General features: G+C 39.7%; 2 protein-coding genes across 9 annotated transcripts in view; both read right to left on the bottom strand.

The window, feature by feature from the left end:
* The window catches only part of USP14 (ubiquitin specific peptidase 14), a 46,565-nt gene extending 44,604 nt beyond the window's left edge, over window positions 1-1,961 (bottom strand). The window contains exon 1 of one of the 2 annotated variants that reach the window (XM_059039973.2): window positions 1,677-1,961. In XM_059039973.2, the coding sequence (XP_058895956.1) occupies window positions 1,677-1,692 (16 nt within the window). In that variant the 5' untranslated portion in view covers window positions 1,693-1,961. The remainder of the gene's footprint in view (window positions 1-1,676) is intronic. The other variant, XM_067014950.1, reaches the window with a different exon arrangement.
* Window positions 1,962-17,375: 15,414 nt separating this feature from the next.
* Window positions 17,376-22,762, bottom strand: part of ROCK1 (Rho associated coiled-coil containing protein kinase 1) — a 147,233-nt gene continuing 141,846 nt past the window's right edge. For all 7 annotated transcript variants that reach the window (XR_010837080.1, XM_059039960.2, XM_067016006.1 and 4 more), the window contains 4 exons: window positions 21,048-21,126; window positions 20,628-20,889; window positions 20,074-20,281; window positions 17,376-18,857 (listed from right to left, as the gene is read on the bottom strand). Coding sequence is in view for 6 of the 7 variants with exons in the window: in XM_059039960.2 (XP_058895943.1) it covers window positions 18,854-18,857; window positions 20,074-20,281; window positions 20,628-20,889; window positions 21,048-21,126 (553 nt within the window). In the remaining variant the exon portion in view is untranslated. The remainder of the gene's footprint in view (window positions 18,858-20,073; window positions 20,282-20,627; window positions 20,890-21,047; window positions 21,127-22,762) is intronic.

The following is a 22,762-nucleotide window of genomic DNA, read 5'->3' as shown; positions in this document are numbered from 1 at the left end:
AGTGGTTGAGAATCCGCCTGCCGATGCAGGAGACACGGGTTCGTGCCCTGGTCCGGGAAGATCCCACATGCCGCGGAGCAACTAAGCCCGTGAGCCATGGCCGCTAGGCCTGCGCGTCCGGAGCCTGTGCTCCGCAACGGGAGAGGCCACAACAGTGAGAGGCCCGCATACCACAAAAAAAAAAAAAAAAAAAAAAAAAAAAACTTATGACAGTACTTAAGATGTTCTTGTTTTAATATAGGGCTTTTTGCAGAATCTGAAAATACAGATTCTCAATATGGAGATGTCAAAGGAAGAAACCTTAGAAATCTACTTCAATTCCCTCATTTTGGAAATGAGGAAAAGATCTGATTAAATATTTAAGATGGAACTCAATTTCTAAGACAGAAAGTTTGGTGAGTACAGACATTTTTTGAGGGGAACAAACTACCTGTGTGTGTTTAAGTATTAGCATAAACAGATATTTACCTCCATCACTTAATTAATGCCACTTAAATTCTATATTGCATAAATAGAATATTTCAAGTACCATTCTACTGTTCCATTGTTGTGGCCTTAGAAAAAGAGGCTGAGCAATCATTATCAAAGCATTTGGGGACACACAGTTTTGAGGGCATTAGCCTACTGTGGCCCCCTTTGCCTGGCAAAGCAATAAAGCTATTCTTTTATACTTCACCCCCAAAACAAAAAGTCATTATTAAAGCATTCAAGATTCCAGAACATCAAGAATCCATGTCGAGTTTAAACATTATTCTTTTGATTGATGCCATTCTTTGAAAACGCTGAATCTTCAATAAAGGAATTATGATAGAGTGTCAAGGATGGCCAATGAATCACACATCCATAGCCAACTGGAGCCACCACATACACTTCAGGGGCCATTTTGAATTACACTAGGAGACAGCAGGTCCATTAACTCAGTAAAAACATGATCCCTGGCCAACACCTTGGACTGCCATCACGCAAAAAAACCCTGTCAAACGCCAATCAAAAGGAAATGATACCCGCGGACATTTGTATTCCTTTACCTCTCAAAGCCAACACTGTGCTTCGGACATAGAAACACAGTGTTTGATGAAATGAAAATGAAGCAAAAAGCTCGCAATCTGCCTCGGGATAAAACTGAAATTGGTACAAACGGGGTGGTGGCAGCAAGGGGTAAGCGAAGGGAGGCTATGGAGGGAAACCCCCAGAACGAGGAAGGAAGGAAGGAAGGCTTAACCTCACATCCCTGGTCCCTCCATCACTCCTTTACCGAGGCTTCCCCTCCTGGCCGCTCCCTTCCACAGCTACGGCTACTACTGAAGAGGCCCAGGAAATGCCACTGCACCCCCAGCCTGGTCCCTGCTGCCCCAGGGACACAACATCACCCTACCCCGCACGCGAGGACAGAGACAGAACTATTCTGCAGAGTCACCCCTCGGAGGGGCGGACACTCGCTGCTTCCCCACCTCCCCTCCGGCTCCCATCCCACCCACCCGGCGGCCCAGGAGGGGCACGGCTCCCTCGCGTTGCAGGGCCCGGATCTCGCAGCGAGAGAGAAAGGGGCCAGGGTCCCCTCCACGCCGCGGAATCCCCGCCCCGTGCTCAGCGGGGCGCCCGCCCTGCAGGCCAGGCCTACACAGAGGCCTAGCCCCGGGCGGGACTGCGGAGCACGAGACGAGGAGGGCGCTCACCTGAGTAGAGCGGCATGGCAGGGCGCGCTAGGAGGCGGCGCAGGAAGGCTGGGCCTGGCAAGGGCGGCGAAAGGAAGGGGCCGCGAAGAAGCTGTGGCGGCGGCCGAGGCGGAGGCGCGGTGGTGGCGGCAGACACGGTGCGACGAGAGCCTCATTCAAACCGGCCACTGGCGATGACGCAGCAACACGCCGTCCGCCGGCCGAGCCACGGGGCGTCAGCTGGGAGGAGGCGAGGCGGAGCCTGCGGGTGGAGAGACAAGGGAGGTGGGAGCGGCCGGGAGAGGCGGGGCTCCCGGAGCCCCTGCGCCTCACAGGTGCGCGCCTGCGCACTGCACCCCGCCTGCGCCCACCGGCTCCCAGCCCTGACCCGCCCCGCCCGGCTGCAGACATGGTGGGAACCTTAGGAGTGTTTCCAAATGGTGGGGCAGTATGAGCTGGGGCTTTATTCTCTCTGTTAATGTAGGCTGGAGACGAGCCTTGCTCCGCCCCTCAACTTGGTCTACTTATTAATGAAAATGTCTAGCCCTCCCATTCTGGATTTTGCAACAAAAATAAACATCAAAATGATATGAATATTTCAGAGATAGGTCTGTCTTGGTTGTAATGTATTACTGCTGTTTCTAACACCTGTTCGGACCCTAGGTTGGCTCTAGTAAAGGAGTGGCTCTAGTAAAGGAGTAGATACAGCGCCCTTGACTGCCCCGTGGAAGTTATGTGCAGCCCTCCACTTAATTGTCTTGGACCTGTTTCCTCAGCCTGGTAAATGAGGAAGCTAGACTGGAAGGTTTCTGAGGCCTTTTTCAAACTCTAAATTGTAACAGCTGAGATCAGTTTAAAACTTTCTAGATGAGTTACAAAGGAAATAGAACCTGTAAATGAACGAAGGAATTTCGAAAACGTGGAAATTAAAATTGAGGTGCTTTCTTGTCTAATATAGAGGTTTTATAATGATCACCTATACTGCAAAAGAGGAGTTGAAACTATCCCTATTTCAAAATTAAATTGTCCGTATTTTAAAAGAGTACAGCCCATAGGAGAGTGAGTTTTATCAGTCTACATCAGCAGTCTTACCCTTCACTACTTCACTATTCAAGGCCTATCATAAAAATATAATCCAAAATGTGACCAAAATAACAGAAAGATACGCAGAACGTTATTTAAAGTAATATGTGTAATATTAAGTGGAAAGACTATATCGGATTTATTGAGTATATCGGATTTATGCAGTACATAAAACCATTGTTCATAGATTGACTTTTTAAAAATTTTTTAACATCTCTATTAGAGTAATTGCTTTAAAATGGTGTGTCAGTTTCTGCTTTATAACAAAGTGAATCAGTTATACATATACATATGTCCCCATATCTCTTCCCTCTTGAATCTCCCTCCCTCCCACCCTCCCTATCCCACCCCATACTTCTTTTTTTAATTGAAGTATAGTTGATTTAAAAGTTTTGTTAGGGACTTCCCTGGTGGTGCAGTGGTTAAGAATCTGCCTGACAATGCAGGGAACATGGGTTCGATCCCTGTTCTGGGAAGATTCCACATGCCGCAGAGCAACTAAGCCAGTGTGCCACAACTACTGAGCCTGCGCTTTAGAGCCTGCGTGCCACAACTACTGAAGCCCACATGCCTAGAGCCTGTGCTCTGCAACAAAGAGAAGCCACCGCAGTGAGAAGCCTGCGCAGTGCAACGAAGAGTAGCCCCTGCTCGCCGCAACTAGAGAAAGACCGCGTGCAGCAGTGAACACCCAACTCAGCCAAAAATAAATATTTTAAAATAATAAAAAATAAAAGTTGTGTTAGTTTCAGGTGTACAGAAAAGTGATTCTATATATATTCTATATATATATATATTCATTATATATACTTTTTCAGATTCTTTTCCAGTGTAGGTTATTACAAGGTATTGAATATACTTCTCTGTACTATACAGTTAAGTCCTTGTTGTTTATTTTATGAATAGTAGTATCTGTTCATCTCAAATTCCTAATTTTTCCCTCCCCCCACTTTCCCCTTTGGTAACCACATATTTGTTTTCTATGTCTGTGAGTCTATTTCTGTTTTGTAAATAAGTTCACTTGTATCATTTTTACAGATTCCACTTTTAAGTGATATCATACATTTGTCTTTCTCTGACTTACTTCACTTAGTATAATAATCTCTAGGTTCATCCATGTTGCTGCAAATGGCATTATTTCATTCTATTTTATGGCTGAGTATTCCATTGTATATGTATACCACATCTTCTTTATCCATTGATCCGTTGATGGATATATAGGTTACTACCATGTCTTGGCTATTGTAAATAGTGCTGCTATGAACATGGTGCATGTATTATCTTTTTTCTCCAGATATATGCCCAGGAGTGGGATTGCATGATCATACAGTAAGTCTATTTTTAGTTTTTTAAGGAACCTCCATGCTGTTCTCCATAGACTGCACCAATTTACTTTACACTCCCACCAACAGTGCAGGAGAGTTCTCTTTTCTTTACACCCTCTTTAGCATTTATTATTTGTAGAATTTTTGATGATGGCCATTCTGACTGGTGTGAGGTGATACCTCATTGTAGTTTTGATTTGCATTTCTCTAATAATTAGTGATGTTGAGCAGCTTTTCATGTGCCTGTTGGCCATCTGTATGTCTTCTTTGGAGAAATGTCTATTTAGGTCTTTTGCCCATTTTTTGATTGAGTTGTATTTTTGATATTGAGCTGTATGAGCTGTTTGTGTATTTTGGAAATTAATCCCTTGTTGGTAACATCATTTGCAAATATTTTCTCCCATTCTGTAGGTTTTCTTTGTGGTTTCCTTTGCTGTGCAAAAGCTTTTAAGTTTAATTAGGTCTCATTTGTTTATTTCCATTACTCTAGGAGACAGATCCAAAAAACTATTGCTGCAATTTATGTCAAAGAGCATTCTGCCTATGCTTTCCTTTAGGAGTTTTATAGTATCTGGTCTTACATTTAGGTCTTTAATCCATTTTATTTATTTTAATTTATTTATTTTATTTATTTTTGGCTGTGTTGGGTCTTCATTGCTGCTCGTGGGCTTTCTTTAGTTGTGGCAAGCGGGGGCTACTCTTCGTTGTGGTATGCAGGCTTCTTATTGAGGTGGCTTCTTTTGTTGCAGAGCACGGGCTTTAGGTGCAGCAGGCTTCAGCAGTTGTGGTTTGCAGGCTCTAGAACGCAGGCTCAGTAGTTGTGGTGTGCAGGCTTTGTTGCTCCACGGCATGTGGGATCTTCCCGGACCAGGGCTTGAACCTGTGTCCCCTGCATCGGCAGGCGGATTCTTAACCACTGCACCACCAGTGAAGCCCCATTTTAAGTTTACTTTTGTGTTTGGTGTTAGAGAATATTCTATTCTTTTACATGTAGCTATCCAGCTTTCCCAGCACCACTTCTTGAAGAGGATATCTTTTCTCCATTGTATATTCTTGCCTCCTCTGTCAAAGATTAATTGACCGTAGGTGTGTGGGTTTATTTCTGGGCTCTCTGTTCTGTTCCATTGATCCATCTGTCTGTTTTTGTGCAATACTACACTGTATTGATTACCATAGCTTTGTAGTGTTATCAGAAATTTGAGAGTGTTATGCCTCCAGCTTTGTTCTGTGCCCTCAGAATTGCTTTGGCAATTCTGGCTCTTTTGTGGTTCTATATACATTTTAGGATTACTTGTCCTAGTTCTGTGGGAAATGTTATGGGTAATTTGATAGGATGTTAAATCTGTAGATTGCTTTGGGTAGTATGGCTATTTTAACTATATTAATTCTTTCAATCCAAGAGCATGGGATATCATCCCATTTCTTTGAATCATCTTCACTTTTCTTTATCAGTGTTTTGTAGTTCTTAATGTGAAAGTCTTTTACCTCGTTGGTCAGGTTTATTCCCAGTTTTTTGTTTTGTTTCTTTTGATGTGATTTTAAAAAGCAATTTTTTTTTTTACTTTTTCTTTCTGAAATTTCATTGTTAGTGTAAAGAAATGCAAAAGATTTCTGTATGTTAATCTTGTATCCTGCTACCTTGCTGAATTCATTTATCATTTCTAATAGTTTTTGTGTGGAATCTTTAGGGTTTTCTGTATAGAGTAGCATGTCATCTGCATATAATGACAATTTTACCTCTTTCTATTGGATGACTTTTATTTCTTCTTCTTCTCCATTTGCTGTGGCTAGGATTTCCAATACTATGTTGAATAGAAGTGGTGAGAGTAGGCATCCTTGTCCTGTCCCAGAATTCAGCAGGAAGGCTTTCAGCTTTTCACCATTGAGTATTTTGATGGCTGTGAGTTTGTCATAAATAGCTTTTATTATGCTTAGATTTGTTCCCTCTATACCAAATTTGGTGAGTTTTTAATCATGAATGGATGTTGAATTTTTATCAAATGCTTTTTCTGCATCTATTGAGATGATCATGTAGTTTTTGTCTTTTCTTTTGTTGATGTGCTGTAACTCATTGACTGATTTGTGTATACTGAACCATCCCTGTGACCCTGGGATAAATCCAACTTGATTGGGGGTATGATCCTTTCCATGTGTTGTTGGATTTGGTTTGCAATTCAGACTTGTTTTTTTTGTTTTTGTTTTTTCTTTTTTGCGGTACGCGGGCCTCTCACTGTTGTGGCCTCTCCCGTTGCGGAGCACAGGCTCCAGACACGCAGGCTCAGCGGCCACGGCTCATGAGCCCAGCCGCTACGCGGCATGTGGGATCTTCCCGGACCGGTGCACGAACCCGTGTCCCCTGCATCGGCAGGCGGACTCTCAACCACTACGCCACCAGGGAAGCCCCAGACTTGTTTTGAATCTCATTATTACTAGCTGTGTAACCTCTGAGCCTCAGTTTCCTGATCTACAAAATGGAAATAAAATGTCTACATTATAGGATTGTTGTGAGGATGAAATAAGATCCTGTATAGATGATATTTGGCACAGTGCATTGCACATAGTGTACAATAAATGTTAGCTATCACAGATTACACAATAAAAACTTGAGAGGGATTTTGTAGGGTGTGGCTCGAGTAGAGGACTATGGGTAGCTTTATTCTCTATTTTCCAAATGTTCAGTAATATCGTTCTATAAAATATATCTTTAAAAATATACTGGATTGCTGCCCTGTGAAGTTGACAGTAAGGGAGGCCTAAAGATGGAAGGATGCCAGTGCTTATCGTATACTGTCTCTCATTGCACCCTGTGCTTTCCCTCTAGTAACTTTCATCATGTCTATTTCTTTAACATCTGTATTCCCCCAACCAAACTATAAACAGGAATTGTGGCTATCTGGCAGGTACTCTGGAATTATTGGATGCTGTGAGAACTGGAATGTGAGAGAAAACTATTTTGAGCTTACTCGTTGTATACATGACCGGGGAGTCTTCTAGACTAACTTTGTTTTCAACATACACACCCCCAACTTTTGGTACAACTAACTTCTAGCCTCATTGGGGGATCTGGGAATTTGAATTTAAGACAAATGGGGCACAGTGAGGATGTGGAACAGTGCTAGCACTGAAAGGAAGCATAAAAGGAAATTTGCATGGCTGGTCTCCCTGGATGTCAGCAAGAGTTGTAGCCAGCAGCAATCTCGCCCCATGTCTCATACATTGCTAAGCCCTGGTCTACCAGTGTCTAACGGAGAGAATCTTCTGCTTAAGATTGACTTCTTTAAATAATGAATATATTGGTAATATCTTAACCTGCATGTTTATACATAAATAAACAAGGTCTCTAAAAGGTGGCCAAATACCAGAAAGGTTTTTAGCTGGTGAACCACCTATGGTTTATTGCTTAGAATGCCCCCTCCTTATCTGGCCAACAGAAATCCTATGCATCTTTAAAGTCTCCATTTAATGCTAACTCCTTCATATAAATTTCAAGCCTACTTCTATAATTACCCCTTTCTTTCAAGTAGCAGAATCGTAGTTGTTTGCTCCTTTTATTCAACATGTATTGAGTGCAAGACACTCACTGTAGAAGCGGTGGGTACAAAGATGAATGAAACAAAGGCTCTCCCCTCCTAAGACTGAGAATCTACTAGGAATATTGAAATATGCACACATTAACTATATGGCTCTCTGAATTCATCAGAGCTCTTGGCTGTAAACAATAGAAACCTGAGAGGAGTTAATTGGTTAAGACAGGGTAAACTGACAGAATCAATAGGAAAACCTGTGAAACAGGTCTAGATAATGGATAGGAACCCAGAGACATGGGCAGTGGGAAACATAGGCCAGGTCATGTCATAGAAACAGTCTGGCCACTGCTGCCATCACCTCCATGACTAATTTGTAATTCCAAGTCTACCTCACTCTCTCAAAATTCCATGTCCTGAGCAAGAACATATAATTGACCAAGGATGAGGAAAAGAATGCCTGGCTCCTCCTCCCAGACACATCAGGGTGTGGGGCATGGGCTGCCCCAAACCAAAGAGCTATGTATTTATTTCCTATCACTGCTGTAACAAATTACCACACATTTAGTAGCTTCAAACAAAACAACAAAAAACCAAAAACAAACAAAAAAACAAGAAAACCCCAGAACACAAATTTATCATCTTAACAGTTCTGGCAGACAGAAGAAGTCCAAGAACGGTCCTAACCTTATAGTATTGGCAAGACTGCACTCTTTCTGCAGGCTCTAGGGAAGAATCCATTCCTTACCTTTCCCAGATTCTAGAGGCTGCCCGCATTCCTCGTCTCATGGCCCCGCTCCAACAAAGGCATCACTCCAACCTCAGCTTCCAACAACTCTTCTGACTCGGAGTCTCTGCCTCCCTCTTTATAAAGACCCTTGTGGTTACATTGGCCTCACCTGGCTAACCCAAGATAATTTCATTTAACATCCCTAGAGTAATCATATCTGCAAAGTCCCTTTTGGCATATAAAGTAACATACTCACAGGTTTAGGAAATTGGGACACAGACATCTTTGGGGGAGCATTACACTGTCTACCACAAGCTTCCCCCACCCCAACAAGAAAACCAGCAAATATGCAGTACACTTTCTTATAGCATCTATAATTTTAATATTCCTCTATCTTTTCCCCTCTACTAAATTATAAACACTTGGAGGGAAAAAGCCCAGCCTTAAATAATTTGAAAACATGTATATTCATATTCAAATTATTTATATATAATATATATAAATATATAACATATATTCCCAAATCATATAGATATGGGAGGAGCAATCACTGCTTCACGAGGTCTTCATCAAAGACCAACATTCTTTCCATAAAGTTCCCCTGCCAGCTCCTGAAGCAGAGCTTCTCAAAGTTTAATGTGAATGTGAATCACCTGGGATCTTGTTAAAATGCAGATTCTAATGCAGTAGGTCTTAGATGAAGTCTAAGATACTAACAAGCTCTCAGGAAATCACTCTTTTGAGCAGCAAAGCAGTAAAGAACCTGTCTTCTTCTATTTGGTCGAAGATGGGTTGCAGACACATTTGGGTTTACAACACACAGGAAGAATCTAATGGGGAAAAGTACAGGGCAGCAATTTCCTTTTAAGGAAGAGTAAGGGGAAGGATGTGCACAAACCACGTCCATTCACATTTCGCTGGTGAAAACAATTATACAGCCAAGCTGCGTGGAAGTCTGGGAAATGTAGTCTCTATCAGGGCCAAGACCCAGCATGGAGGGTTTCTGATATTTTATCTGCTGAATAGTGGATTTTGGGTGTTGTTGATAGGAATTCAGAGTAGAAAGAAACTGAAGCAAATGGGAAGCAGTTGGGGGCAGGAGGGTTTTAGAGAGACAGAAAAAGCAAAACATCATAGCTATCAAATTCATTAATTCAACAATTATTTACTGTCGACTCATGGACCCTGCATTGCAGGAGCTCACAATCTATCAGAAAACGTAGGAAAAAATTATTAAAATAAGGAATAACTATGCATATGGAGGACAGGAAGGAGGCTAGCTAGAATAGTGCAGAGGACACATGTGCAGGGCTGTGGCAATAGATAATGTAGGGTGGGTGATATGGGACACAATTAGAGAGAGCCTGCGTGCCAGGATAAAAAGTTTAGTCTTAGCTAAGTGGGGTTTTCTATCTTCTTAAAGTCTCTAGTCATCACAAACAAGAAGAGTAATACTGAAATTTCTTCCATGTAATCTCTTACTCCAAAGTGAAGATCTAACCTACATCAAGAATTCTTTTATAGGGATCCCTTTCAGTCAAGACAGAAAGACCACATTAATGTTCTCTACTTTTTCTTTTCCTACAATGAGAAAAAGGATAATTTGCATATCATGTAATTTGGAGCAACATTTTTTGAACACTGAAGCAGAAAATTTAAATGGAGAACTGGGTGGTAGTAGCAGAAATATTGGTTTAAAATCTGCTTGCTCATGTGCTCTCAAGTGAATTCTCAGTGCGACAGAATGCTCTGTCAAAAAAATAGCAGCAGTGTTGTTTTCCTCCTGGCAACTCACCCGAGAGCCATAGCAACAAAACTAGAAATTTCTTTCCTCCTTGAAACCCATTTTAACAAATATTGGTGGTGGGTAGTGTGTTTGGGAGGGAAGCAGGAGGGAAAAAATGCAGCCACTTCCCAAGGAAAGTCTTTTAATCACATGTATTTTGATTCCCAATTTACTTCTTATCCTCATATTCAGATTCCTTTGATTCCACAAAAAAGTTGACCATGTGTATGCTATAATTTCTTATAGTAATTACTCCCATGTTATTTTTCACCATACACCTATTTATCAAATCCATTTTCTGGTTCTTATTCAGTTTTTTAAAGATTATAAAATTTGCCAAAATTTCCAGGTTTTCCCTATAGAGAACCAGAGCAACCAGCAGCTATAAGGAACATCTGTGGCTTTAGCCTCATGTTTTTGCATAAGAGCAGCCTGATTTTCCCTTTGCAAACCAACCCTTCCTCCTCCTCTCTCAATGTACAAGGTTTGTGTGGGTCTGACCTCACATGTAACCAATCAGAAGACTGCTTCCCTTGAAGCCAAGCAGGACCCTGCAAGGGCTTCCTGGGGACAGGTCCCCCACCACGTCCCCCACCTCTTGTTTGTTAAAAAGCTTTAGTCTAGGTCTTCCACGAGTTCCAAAGAGCAAATTTAATCAGAGAAGTGAGAAAATGCAGAAACATAGGAAAACAGCCACGCAAGACTAAATAATAATAATTTAGCTATAAAACAAAGTCAAGGACCTTTAGTTCCTCCTCAAGGGCTCTAGACAATATCCTGAGCCATATCCTTGATTTGTTTTGCAGATACTAAAACCCTCGCCAGGTGGAGGAAGTTAACTGCATGCCGACCCCAGGCCAATTAGAACCAGAAGGTTGATGGAGATTCCCCAAACATCACCCTGTTACCTCACCATCAACCCATCAGAGAATTGTCCACAAGCTGATCACATACACTGAGACTCTCTCCCTCACTTTGTCTTTAAAGTTCCTTCCCTGAAAGCCATCAGAAGTTTGGGGCTTTTGAGCATGACCTGCCCGTTCTCCTTGCTTGGCCCTGAAATAACTGTTGTACTTTCCTTCATTACAACCGTGTCAGTAGATTGGCTTTGCTGTGTATGGGGCAAGGGGACCCAAGTTTGGTTTGGTAACACCCTCTGCCCACAGGAATAGGCTCAAGGATAGACATATAATGCAAGCAGTGAGATTTCCCCAGATCCGAGGAATGATTAGGCTTTTGGCTGAGATTGCTACACTTCTAGAATGTAAATCTGGTGCTTCAGTGACGTGAGACTATGTGAGGAGGCCAACCCAGAGGAAACAGCTGGAGATACAAGGATCCTGACAACATCATTCAAGACCCTGGATTCAAGCTCAGAGCCAACTTTTCTCCTAAACTTTATAATTACACGAGTCAATAAATTTCCTCTTCTTTAGTCAGTTTGAGTTGGGTTTTCCATTTGCAACCAAAAGATTCTGTATACAAAAGCATATGTTGTAAAGTGATATCCAAACATGAGTTCCATCTTTACATTTTTTCCTACACGTTTAAATGTTTTCTGTAATCACGTTCATGTATTGAATAACATGTACTCTATTAAAAAGCACATCATTTTAATAACTCAGGTTTGAAAATGAAACTATATGTGGTAGAAGCAGTATTTAATCATGAGCTGAGAGACATGGGTTCTATCCTGTTTTGTGTCTAATTGCAATTTAGGACATGGACATGTTACAATTTCCTCCCTGAGTATTGATACAATAAGGAGCTTGAGTTGGACTATCTCTAAAACCACTTCCAACATAAAATCCTGTCACTCTAAGAAATATAGCTTGGTGGGGGAAAATGGAAAAGATTACATTAAATAGGCAGAAATAGATAAAAATCATACCAATTTTCTTTCAGTAAAATGGGATATTGAGGTGCTCATGTGTAAAAACCTTGATTTGTTGGTCAAAGAAAAAGGAAATAATTGTGGTAGGAAACATTATTGTTCCCCCAATTTCCTGTCCTTCCCAATCACATGATTATCTATCCTCCTCTCCTTGATGGCAGGTTTGGCCTATGACTTACCTTGGCCATGAGATATGAATGAGTGACATGTGTTGCACCTGGGCCAAAGCATGAAGATTGAGCTCATGGGTCACCATGTTCTCTTTTCCTTTGCCATGATGGTCAGTGATGTTCCTGAGAGAGGCTGCTATGGAGTCCCAGAGTAAATAGGATGTGGAACAAAGCTGCAGCTGACCTATGGTGGACAGGTCATGTGAGGGAGAAATAAACCTTTGTTTTCGTAAGCCCCTGAGATTTGGGGGATTGTTTGATAATCTAGCCTCTCCTGATAATGCTGTAATGGTGACTAAGCAAAATTTTTTTGAGCAACCTCCATACTGTTTTCTATAGTGGCTGTACTAATTTATGTTCGCAGTGTACAAAAGTTCCCTTTTCTCCACATCTTTGACAACATTGATGTTTTTGTTTTATTTATTTTTTGATGTAAGGGATAAATAATGCTTTTTAAAAATTGAATGAAGGATTCTTTAAATTCTATAGTGGTTTACAATTTTCAAAAGTTTCATACACACACAGGTCAAAATGGCCATCATCAAAAAGTCTACAAACAGGGCTTCCCTGGTGGTGCACTGGTTGGAATTCCACCTGCTGATGCAGGGGATACGGGTTCATGCCCCGGTCCGGGAAGATCCCACATGCTGCATAGCAGCTAGGCTCATGAACCATGGCCACTGGGCCTGCATGTCCGGAGCCTGTGCTCTGCAACGGGAGAGGCCACAACAGTGAGAGGCCCGCGTACCGAAAAAAAAAAAGTCTACAAACAATAAATGCTGGAGAGGGTGTGGAGAAAAGGAACCCTCCCACACTGTTGGTGGGAATGTAAATTGGTACAGCCACCATGGAGAACAGTATGGAGGTTCCTTAAAAACTATTAAAAATAGAGCTACCATATGATCCAGCAATCCCACTCCTGGGCATATATCTGGAGAAAACCATAATTCGCAAAGATACAATGAACCCAATGTTCATTGCAGCACTATATACAACAGCCAAGACACAGAAGCAACCTAAATATCCATCAACAGATAAATGGATAAAGAAGTGGTATATATATATATATATATACAATGGAATATTATTCAGCCATAAAAAAGAATGAAATAATGCTATTTGCAGCAACATGGATGGACCTAGAAATTATCATACAAAGTGAAGCCAGACAAAGACAAATATCATATGTATCACTCATACACGGAATCTAATTTTTTTTTTTTTTTTTTTTTTTGTGGTACGCAGGCCTCTCACTGCTGTGGCCTCTCCTGTTGCGGAGCACAGGCTCCGGACACACAGGCTCAGCGGCCATGGCTCACGGGCCCAGCTGCTCCGCGGCATGTGGGATCTTCCCGGACCGGGGCACGAACCCGTGTCCCCTGTATCGGCAGGCGGATTCTCAACCACTGCGCCACCAGGGAAGCCCCTAATTTTTAAAAAATAATACAAATGAACTTATTTACAAAAATTTACAAGACAGACTCACAGATTTTGAAAACAAACTTACGGTTACCAAAGGGGAAACATAGTGGGGAGGGAGAAATAAGGAGCTTCAGATTAACATATACACACACACTACTATATATAAAATAGATAACCAACAAGGACCTACTGTATAACACAGGGAACTCTACTCAATTTTTTGTAATAACTTATATGGGTAAAGAATCTGAAAAAGAATGAATATATGTACATGTGTAACTGAGTCACTCTGCTGTACATCCGAAGCTAACACAACATTGTAAATCAACTAAAGTCCAATAAAAAGTTTCACACAGATGATTTTGTATAATCCCATAACCCTTTATTTCCCCTTACTGCTGTATTGCCCCTCCCCCTTCCCTCTTCCCACTGGTAACCACTAGTTTGTTCTCTGTATCTGTGAGTCTGCTTCTGTTTTACTAGTTTATTGTATTTTTTAGATTCCACAAACCTTTTGGGTTTTTGTGGGGTTTTTTTTTTTGTGTGTGTGGTACGCGGGCCTCTCACTGTCGTGGCCTCTCCCGTTGCGGAGCACAGGCTCTGGACGCGCAGCCTCAGCGGCCATGGCTCACGGGCCCAGACGCTCCGCAGCATGTGGGATCTTCCCGGACCGGGGCACGAACCCGTGACCCCTGCATCAGTAGGCGGATTCTCAACCACTGCGCCACCAGGGAAGCCCTGTGGGGTTTTTTTGATATGGCCATTCAAACAGGTATGACATAATATCTCACTGTAATTTTAATTTCCCTGAGGATTAGTGATGTTGAGTATCTTTTCAAACACCTGTTAGCCACTTGTATATCGTCTTTGGAGAAATGTCTATTCAGGTCCTTTGCCCAACTTTAAATCAGGTTATCTGTTTTTGGTTTTTGCTATTGAGTTGTAGGATTTCCTTACATTTTTTGAATATTAACCCTTTATCAGATATATGGTTTGCGAATATTTTCTTTTATTCCACAGCTTGCCTTTCACTATGTTGTTTCCTTTCCTGTGCTGAAGTTTTAGTTTGATGTAATTCCATTTGCCTGTTTTTGCTTTTGTTGCCCGTGCTTTTGGTGTTATATCCAAGAAATCATTGCCAAGGCCAATGTCAAGAAGCTTTTACCCTATGTTGTCATCTAGGAGTTTGAGTTTTAGTTCTTACACTTAAGACTTTAATCCGAGTTGATTTTTGTGTAAGTTGAGGGCCCATTTTCATTCTTTTGTATGTGGGTATCCAGTTTTCCCAACACCATTTATTGACATGACAATCCTTTCCCCATTGTGTAAATGTTAAAGTCAAAACAATAAAACTTCAAGAAGCTAATGCAGAATTATCTTCACGACCCTGGGAATAGGAGAGAGTTCTTAAATAGAATAGAAAAAGCACTAACTATAAAGGAGATCAATAAATTTGACTTCGCTAAAATTAAGACTTTTGCTCATTAAACGATACCATAGAGTAATAAAGTGTAGTAGCGCAGTATATTATGTCCTTCACAACTAACTAATTTTTAAAGACATTGTCTCTATTCATCCTACTAGCTGCTAGTAGCTGTGTTTTCTTTCTGAGCAGAAAGAACTGTAGAAGTGCTGGAATACCAAAAATTAAAATTAAAAAGCTCAAACCAGCAACCCAGTAAGAATCAACAAACTAAGTTATATAAATACCAAATTTAGTTATTACAAAACTTCTGGTGATATAAAAAAACACATACTGGGCTTCCCTGGTGGCACAGTGGTTGAGAGTCCGCCTGCCGATGCAGGGGACACGGGTTCGTGCCCTGGTCTGGGAAGATCCCACGTGCCGCGGAGCGTCTGGGCCCGTGAGCCATGGCCGCTGAGGCTGCGCGTCCGGAGCCTGTGCTCCGCAACGGGAGAAGCCACAACAGTGAGAGGCCTGCGTACCACCAAAAAAAAAAAAAAAAAACACATACTTTATCAATTAGAGTTTGATCGCCTTGTTTAAATTATTTCACTTATTGATATTTCTTTAAATGAAGGATGGACAGATTATTTTAAGCTGAAACCCCAAATAATGACAAGTGACCCATCGTTGTTTTGAGCTTGTGAATCATGACAATGGCTGTTTTCTTTCTAGCCCATAATCCCTGACCTCAACCCAAGCTCTCAGGAGTGGTGGGTGGGCAGGCTTGAGGCTGAATCTCATTCTACACTCTGTGTCTTCCTGTAATCAAGAGGATAGAAAGCTAAAAGCTCCATTTCCCAGACTTCCTTACAGCTAGAATTCTGAATGTGATGTATTTTGGTTGAGCAGATGCACCTATAGAAGGCAGAGGTGAGATGGAGGGTATGCTAATGCCAGCGGATAGGGAGGCTCATGAAAAGGATTTTTCTGAGGTATTACTGACAGAGACCCCAGTGTTCAGACACAAGGTTCCTAAATGGTAAGAGAATGAAACACAGCATCTAACGTGGTGTGGAATGGAGAAGGCATGGCAAAGTATTGCAGAGAACCAGCAGTGGTGTGACTTCCTGACCATGACACTATCCTGAGGCTTGCCACGTTGGTATACTTTGGGATTGAGTGGTTTCCTGAACTTAGAATAGAAGCAGCTCTCTTGGGGACGTCCCTGGCGGTCCAGTGGTTAAAACTTCACCTTCCAATGCAGGTGGTATGGGTTCGATCCCTGGTCAGGAAGTTAAGATCCCACATACCTCACAGCCAAAACACCAAAACATAAAACAGAAGCAATATTGTAACAAATTCAATAAAGACTTTAAAAATAGTCCACATTAAAAAAAAAAAAAAAAAAAAAAGCAGCAGCTCTCTTGGTTGACCTGGTTTTGCAATGTGGCATCTGAAGTCATTCCTTAAAGTTCTGTCAGTTCTCAACAATTTTATGCTCAAGTTAATATTTTGTTAAAAAAAAAGTACTTTCTTGCTCAAATAAATAGAATTAACTCTGTTCTCTGAACTTTACTGGACCTTAATACATTAGACCTTAATACATTAGGGTAATGGTGATGGTTGTGAGGTGGTAGTAAGGACACTGTCCAGAACTGTGAAGGGTCTGAGGTTTCACCCTACTTGCAAGCTACAAGTTAGCCTGCCACAAATTCATGGATCCTGGGTCAGAGCCAAGTGACTTTATACTTACAGCACAGCAAGCAGCATGAGCTTCACATTCTCATCAGTTCCCCTTGCCCTCCGAGTCCCACAGGGGCTATGCAAAGTGGTCCAGGTGGGTGCTGAGCATGCAGTGAGTTTGCATTACAGCTGAGGAGCCCAAAGTTTAGGGTACCTGAATCTTTTATAATGAGCTCAAGCAAATCTGCCCAACTTTTGCCCTGGAGAGAGTCACTATCTTTATTATACAACAGCAAACAAACCTGCCTTCCTCTCTATGAAAACACAATGTCTTCCACGGCTTCCACTATACAAATCTCCTTGGCAAAGACAGTGTAGAACAAACAAAGGCTGTCAGAGCTTCTGCTCTCAAGATGTGAGAAACATAAGAGACCCATGGAGAATTGTTTCCAAAAGGCATTAGCCAACTTTTCATTTCAACTGTAGCACTCCTATTTTAGAGCCCAAACCAGGTTTTATCTTTTAAAAATTCACTTTAGTCATGGAATTTAACAAACATTTGTATGCAGTCAGGGACTAATTTACAGCATGGCTTCCATTCATCTCAGTCATGAGAAAATACCATAGCAGTCATTATTAAAGGTATCCATCCATAAATTACTTTTATTTCTCATTAAATGAGCACAGAGTCATTAGCATATTAATAACAGATATGTTTATTATTACATATCCATCAGTGCGGCTTTTAATACCACTTGAAACATGCATATCATCCTAGAGACGAATCAGTTTTCCAGTGCTTCTTATTTGATAGACATTACTGCAAAGCTATTATAAATTACTGAGGAGGTATTTGGTTAAAAAAATAAACAATAAATCATACTGCCCATATGAATCAACCCTTGTTATTGAACAAGAGTTTAACAGTATTTATCTGGTAATTCCTATGTTAACTGGAAAACACCACAGATGTATTGCCATAATTTTCTTTTATATTGGTGCAGCCTTCTACATATTTTGCAGAGTTTTATGAAGTCATTCATTATTTTAGCAGGTAGTTTGATGCAAAGATTGTACTCAATTTATGAAAGTCCACCAAACCTCTAAATATTTTAAATTAAGCCAATTATCAATGAAAAACCCCCAACACACATAATTTTTTGAAAATATGCTTTTTGAAATTTTTATATTTAGTCATGGCAGTAAAATAATTCTCTCAAATTAAGGCACTAAAAGGGCAATGCAACTCCCATCAAAAGTGTTCTAAGAATAATTTACATTTCAAACAGTGCATACATTTCTTATATGTTTGTTAACTTAATGTCTTTATCACTTAAAACCACAAAGAAACATATTATATAATTACAGAAATGATGTACCCCACAAAATGCTTTTAAACTTGGTTCTTTTGTACAGTTAGTTCCTAATGTCTCTAGTAGTAAAATAACTCAATATGGCTTGGCAAAAATGCATAGATTAAGTGTAATTTTTTTTTGCCTTCTCCCATTCCCCAATCTACAAACTTGCTGAAACACATACAGTATTTTGTAAAGCATAATGTAAGATATTTATTTTCCATCAAGTCCACCACAGGCAATCAACAGTAAGGCTTTTAAATTCTACAGTGAGGGCACTGAAGTCAAGTGATGTCATTGCTTTCTTAAAATAGTTTTGTATAGTCTTGCAAGAGCATAAAAACTGAAGTTATTAAAAAAAACTTTCAGTTGTCTCATTTTGAGATATTTTCTTTACTCCTTCCATGAGCTGATCTTGATAGTGACGGCCATTCCACTTGAAAGTGAAAGTCTCTTCCTCTCACTCGTATGAGGAAAACTGTGTTCTATCATGATTGACAGGTGTTTTCTTAGAAATTCAAAAAGGCAGCACCTTTTTAAAAAAATATATCTAGCTAAGCTTTCCCTCAATTGTACTTGCATTACATAGTAATAATTAATCTAATCTACCTGTAGGCAAACCCGCAATAAAAAACAAAACAAAACAAAAAAACAATCCTCAGTGTGCTTTTTGCCAAAGCAAGGACAGAATAACAGCAATCTTAACCCTGAAGCCTGTGATATTTGTGTCAAAGGAACAGCCTGTCTGCTCTGCATGGTAAAAGATGCCTGGTTTATCAGGTAGCATCCCACACAATTCCACAAGGCACTAGGTCACATGGTTAACTGTTGAGGGAAAAAAAATTAAAAATTTAAGAAATGTACTCAGTTTAAAAATTCAGAAAACAAAAATTGGAAGGAAAGGTACATATACATTATATATGATAGTTAACTAATACACAAAATTTGGAAAACAGGAAAAACACACTATTATCTCTTTTTTGCTTCTACTTTGTTTCAAACACTTTTTTCTCCCCACAAAGCTATAAAAAATTATAAGTATTTTAGATTCAGCTTTTATCCTATACAGGAGAGGGACAATACAGGATTCTATAGAAAGAAGTCCAGAGTGAGGTGATAATGTACTGGAATAGTATGGTAGCTGAGGAATACAGAAAGAGGAATGGATATGAGTCATTTCAAAGAATTAGACTTGGTTATTGATAATATGGAATGAAGAAATGGGATAAATTAAATATGGCTTTAAGCTTGCTTGGAAGACTTGGGTGACATCAGCAGAGAGGCAAATCAGTGTTAGGTCTCAGCTTCTAGATTCAAATGTCCCTCTTAATATAGGATTACACTCTGGGGAAAGTTGGTATTTGGTATAAGAGAAAAAACATAGGCTTCAGAAATGGATAAAAGTGGGTTCCAACCTGAGTATGCTACTAGTTGGCTGTGTGATCTTGTGCAAGTTGCTTAATTTCTCTGAGCCCCATTTTTTCATTTGTTAAATGAGAACGTAATGAGTTATTATAACCACTCCTCAGGAAAGGGTTTATGTCCTATAATTGCTTATTTTACCATATAAATATTTTTGAAAACATTCCATCAAAACGAGTTAAACTACCCTCTCCCAAAAAGAAGAAAAAAAGGATACTTAACTGGGAAGTTTATTTGTTAACACTGATAATACCAAATAATTTTGATTAAAAAAAATCTGCCAACATAGTTAAAAATAAAATGAGCAAAGTTTTACATGAATCTATTTACATTAAAAAGGGGTAAACAACAGTTGTTTAAAACATTAAGGGCTAAATATGTACCACAACCAATGACAATAAAACCTGACATTGAACTAAATAAATATGACATTTATAAACATTCTTAGCTTCTAACAGGAATCAGTTAAACTAATCAGTAAAGTCACTTCAAGTCATATATAAATGCCCAGCTACAAATGATGCCCTTTATGGGGAAAATAACAATTGGACTTTGGATTTTAATAGTTATTATCCAATCACGTACTCACAGTTAAAAAGGTTAACATTTCAATCCTTACCTAGTTTTTCCAGATGTATTTTTGACCACTTTCCGGAAAGACTGATTTGCAGTGGATCTTGTAGAAAGTGTTCGAGGCGACGCACGAACAAAACCAGATGGTGGATTCTTAGGAATCTTCTTTACTAAATGAGTTACCCATTTTTTTTGTTCATCCTGAGAACATGCTAGTAGCAGCATATCTCTTGCTGATGTTACATCATAACTTACTATTTTAAGAAAAAAGCACAATTAAAGTCACATAATACCTAAAAGAGCCTTATCAAATGTTCTTACAATTTAAAAAGACTTATTATGCTTAATTAAGCTTGGACAATATCTTTTCTTCTTAATTCAATTAAGTCGGAAAATTTAAAGAGAAAATATTAGTCATAAACTAGTAAGAAAAATAAAGTAAAATCAGAAATATGCATGTGGCTCCACCAGTGCCAAAATATTATGTCTTATTATCTCTTTTCAACTTGGTATAGGAAGTGCCACACCTGAAGAAGTTATTTCATTGGGATTTAAGTCTCTAATTTGTTACATGTTATAAAAATAATTTTCATGCCTTACCTTTACATGGAGAAATTAAGTCCTCCTTCTTATCTAAGTGATCTCTGTGGCACTTAACGTGGCACCTTCGACATTCCAGGGCAGGGGGTGGCTTAAAAACATGCCAGAGAGGTTTGGCACAGGCCTCACAGTTGGCGGGAAAGTGGTAGAGGGTAGGAATGAACTCATGACCTTTGTGGTTTTGAAAATTAGTTTTCTCAGCTTGTTGTACTGGTTCCATCTCTACGTCTTTTCTACATTCGCCTTCATTTGCGTATAGTATCTACATTTAGGAATGGTAAACAGAAGATTAAAAAAAGGTCTTAATCTATACATACGAGTTTCAAATGTATAAAAGTATTGGGGTATTTACATCTACTTCACAAATACACTTAGTACTTAGGTAAAGGATCTTCTAAAATTATACTTTCAGATTTTTACCTGGAATATTTTAGGAATTTCTTCAGTTTCAGCTCTGTACACATCTCCTTGGGTTACAGGACGAACATGAAACAATTTACTAAAATGAAAAGAAATATGATATAGGCCATTATAAAAATTCATTTATAGCAAAAGACAGATATTTCGTTGAAGGGAACACAGAGGTGGCAAATAAGCATAGGAATAGATTAGTCATTAGAGAAATGCAAATTAAAATCACAGTAAGTATCACTATACTCCTATCAGAATTTTTAAAATAAAAATAGTAATAACACCAAATGCTGGTGATGATGCAGAGAAACTAGATCACTCATACAACTGTGGTAGAAATGTAAAACTGCAGAGTCACTCTGGAAAAGATTATGGCAATTTCTTACAAATCTATACATATGAAAAACTGTACATGAATGTTCACAGCAGCTTTGTTTTTAATAGGCCAAAATTGGAAAAAACTTAAATGAATGGTTAAACAAACTGTGATACAGTCATACGATGGAACACCACTCAACCACAAAAAGAAAAAAACTACATCTTGGATGGACTTCAAGGGAATTACACTGAGTGAAAAAAGCATATCGAATGTTACATACTATTTGATTCCATTTACATAACATCCTTGAAGTGACAAAATTATACAGATGGAGAACTGATTAGTGGTTGCCAAAGATTAGAAAGGAGTACAGAAAGGGTGCTTCCTATGCCTATAAAAGGGCAATGAAGGATCCCTGTGATGGAACTATTCTATATTTCAACTTGGTGGTGGTCATACGAATCTATACATGTGGTAAAGGCATGCAGGCTGGAAAGGCAGAAGTAAAACTATTATTATTTGAAGATGATATTACTGTATACGTAGAAAAGCCCTATGGAATCCACACACATACACAAAATCTCTAAAACTAATAAGTGAAGAGCAAGATGAAGATTCAAGGTTGATATATATAAATAAAGAGTGTTGAAATAACCAGATATCCACATGAACAAAACAAGCCCCGACCCCCGGAAAAAAATTAACCTCAACCACTACTACTTTTTTTTTTTTCTTCTTTTTTGGCCGCGCTGTGAGGCATGCGTGATCTTAGTTCTCCTATAAGGGATCAAACCCGTGTGCCCTGCAGTGGAAGCACAGAGTCTTAACCACTGAACTGCCAGAAGACCCTCAACCACTACTTCTTACCAAACATAAAAAGAAATGAGATCAATCAGAACTTAAAAATAAAACCTAGAAGAAAACAGAATACCTTCACAATCTTTGGGCAGGCAAAAATGTCTTGGACAGACTACACAAAAGGCAATAACCCTTTTCAAACAGTGATACATCGGTTTCCATTAAAAGACACCATAAAGAAAATGAATTGGCAAACCTCAGATCAGGAAATATTTGCACTACATATTCCTGACATAAAATTTGAATCCAGAATATATACAGAACTTCTGTAAACCAACCTTAAAGAGATAAGCAGCCCAATTAAAAAATGAGCAAAAGACTTGGAGACACTTAAGAGATACAAATGGCCAATAAATACATGGAAAGATTCTTGCCATCATTAGCCATAAGGAAAATACAAACTACAACAAAATAGCATTTCACATTCATTAGAACAGCTAAAAGTCAGACTGACAACACCAAATGTTGGTGAAGACGTGAAGCAACTGAAACTCAAATATTGCTGGTGAGTATAAACAGTATAACCTTTTTTGAGAACTGTTTGGTA

Source organism: Kogia breviceps, chromosome 15 (genome assembly GCF_026419965.1).
Source record: "Kogia breviceps isolate mKogBre1 chromosome 15, mKogBre1 haplotype 1, whole genome shotgun sequence".
In the NCBI taxonomy this organism is placed as follows: Eukaryota; Metazoa; Chordata; class Mammalia; order Artiodactyla; family Physeteridae; genus Kogia; species Kogia breviceps.
Note: the sequence above shows the minus strand (reverse complement) of the source record. Positions and strands in the feature narration are given on the sequence as shown.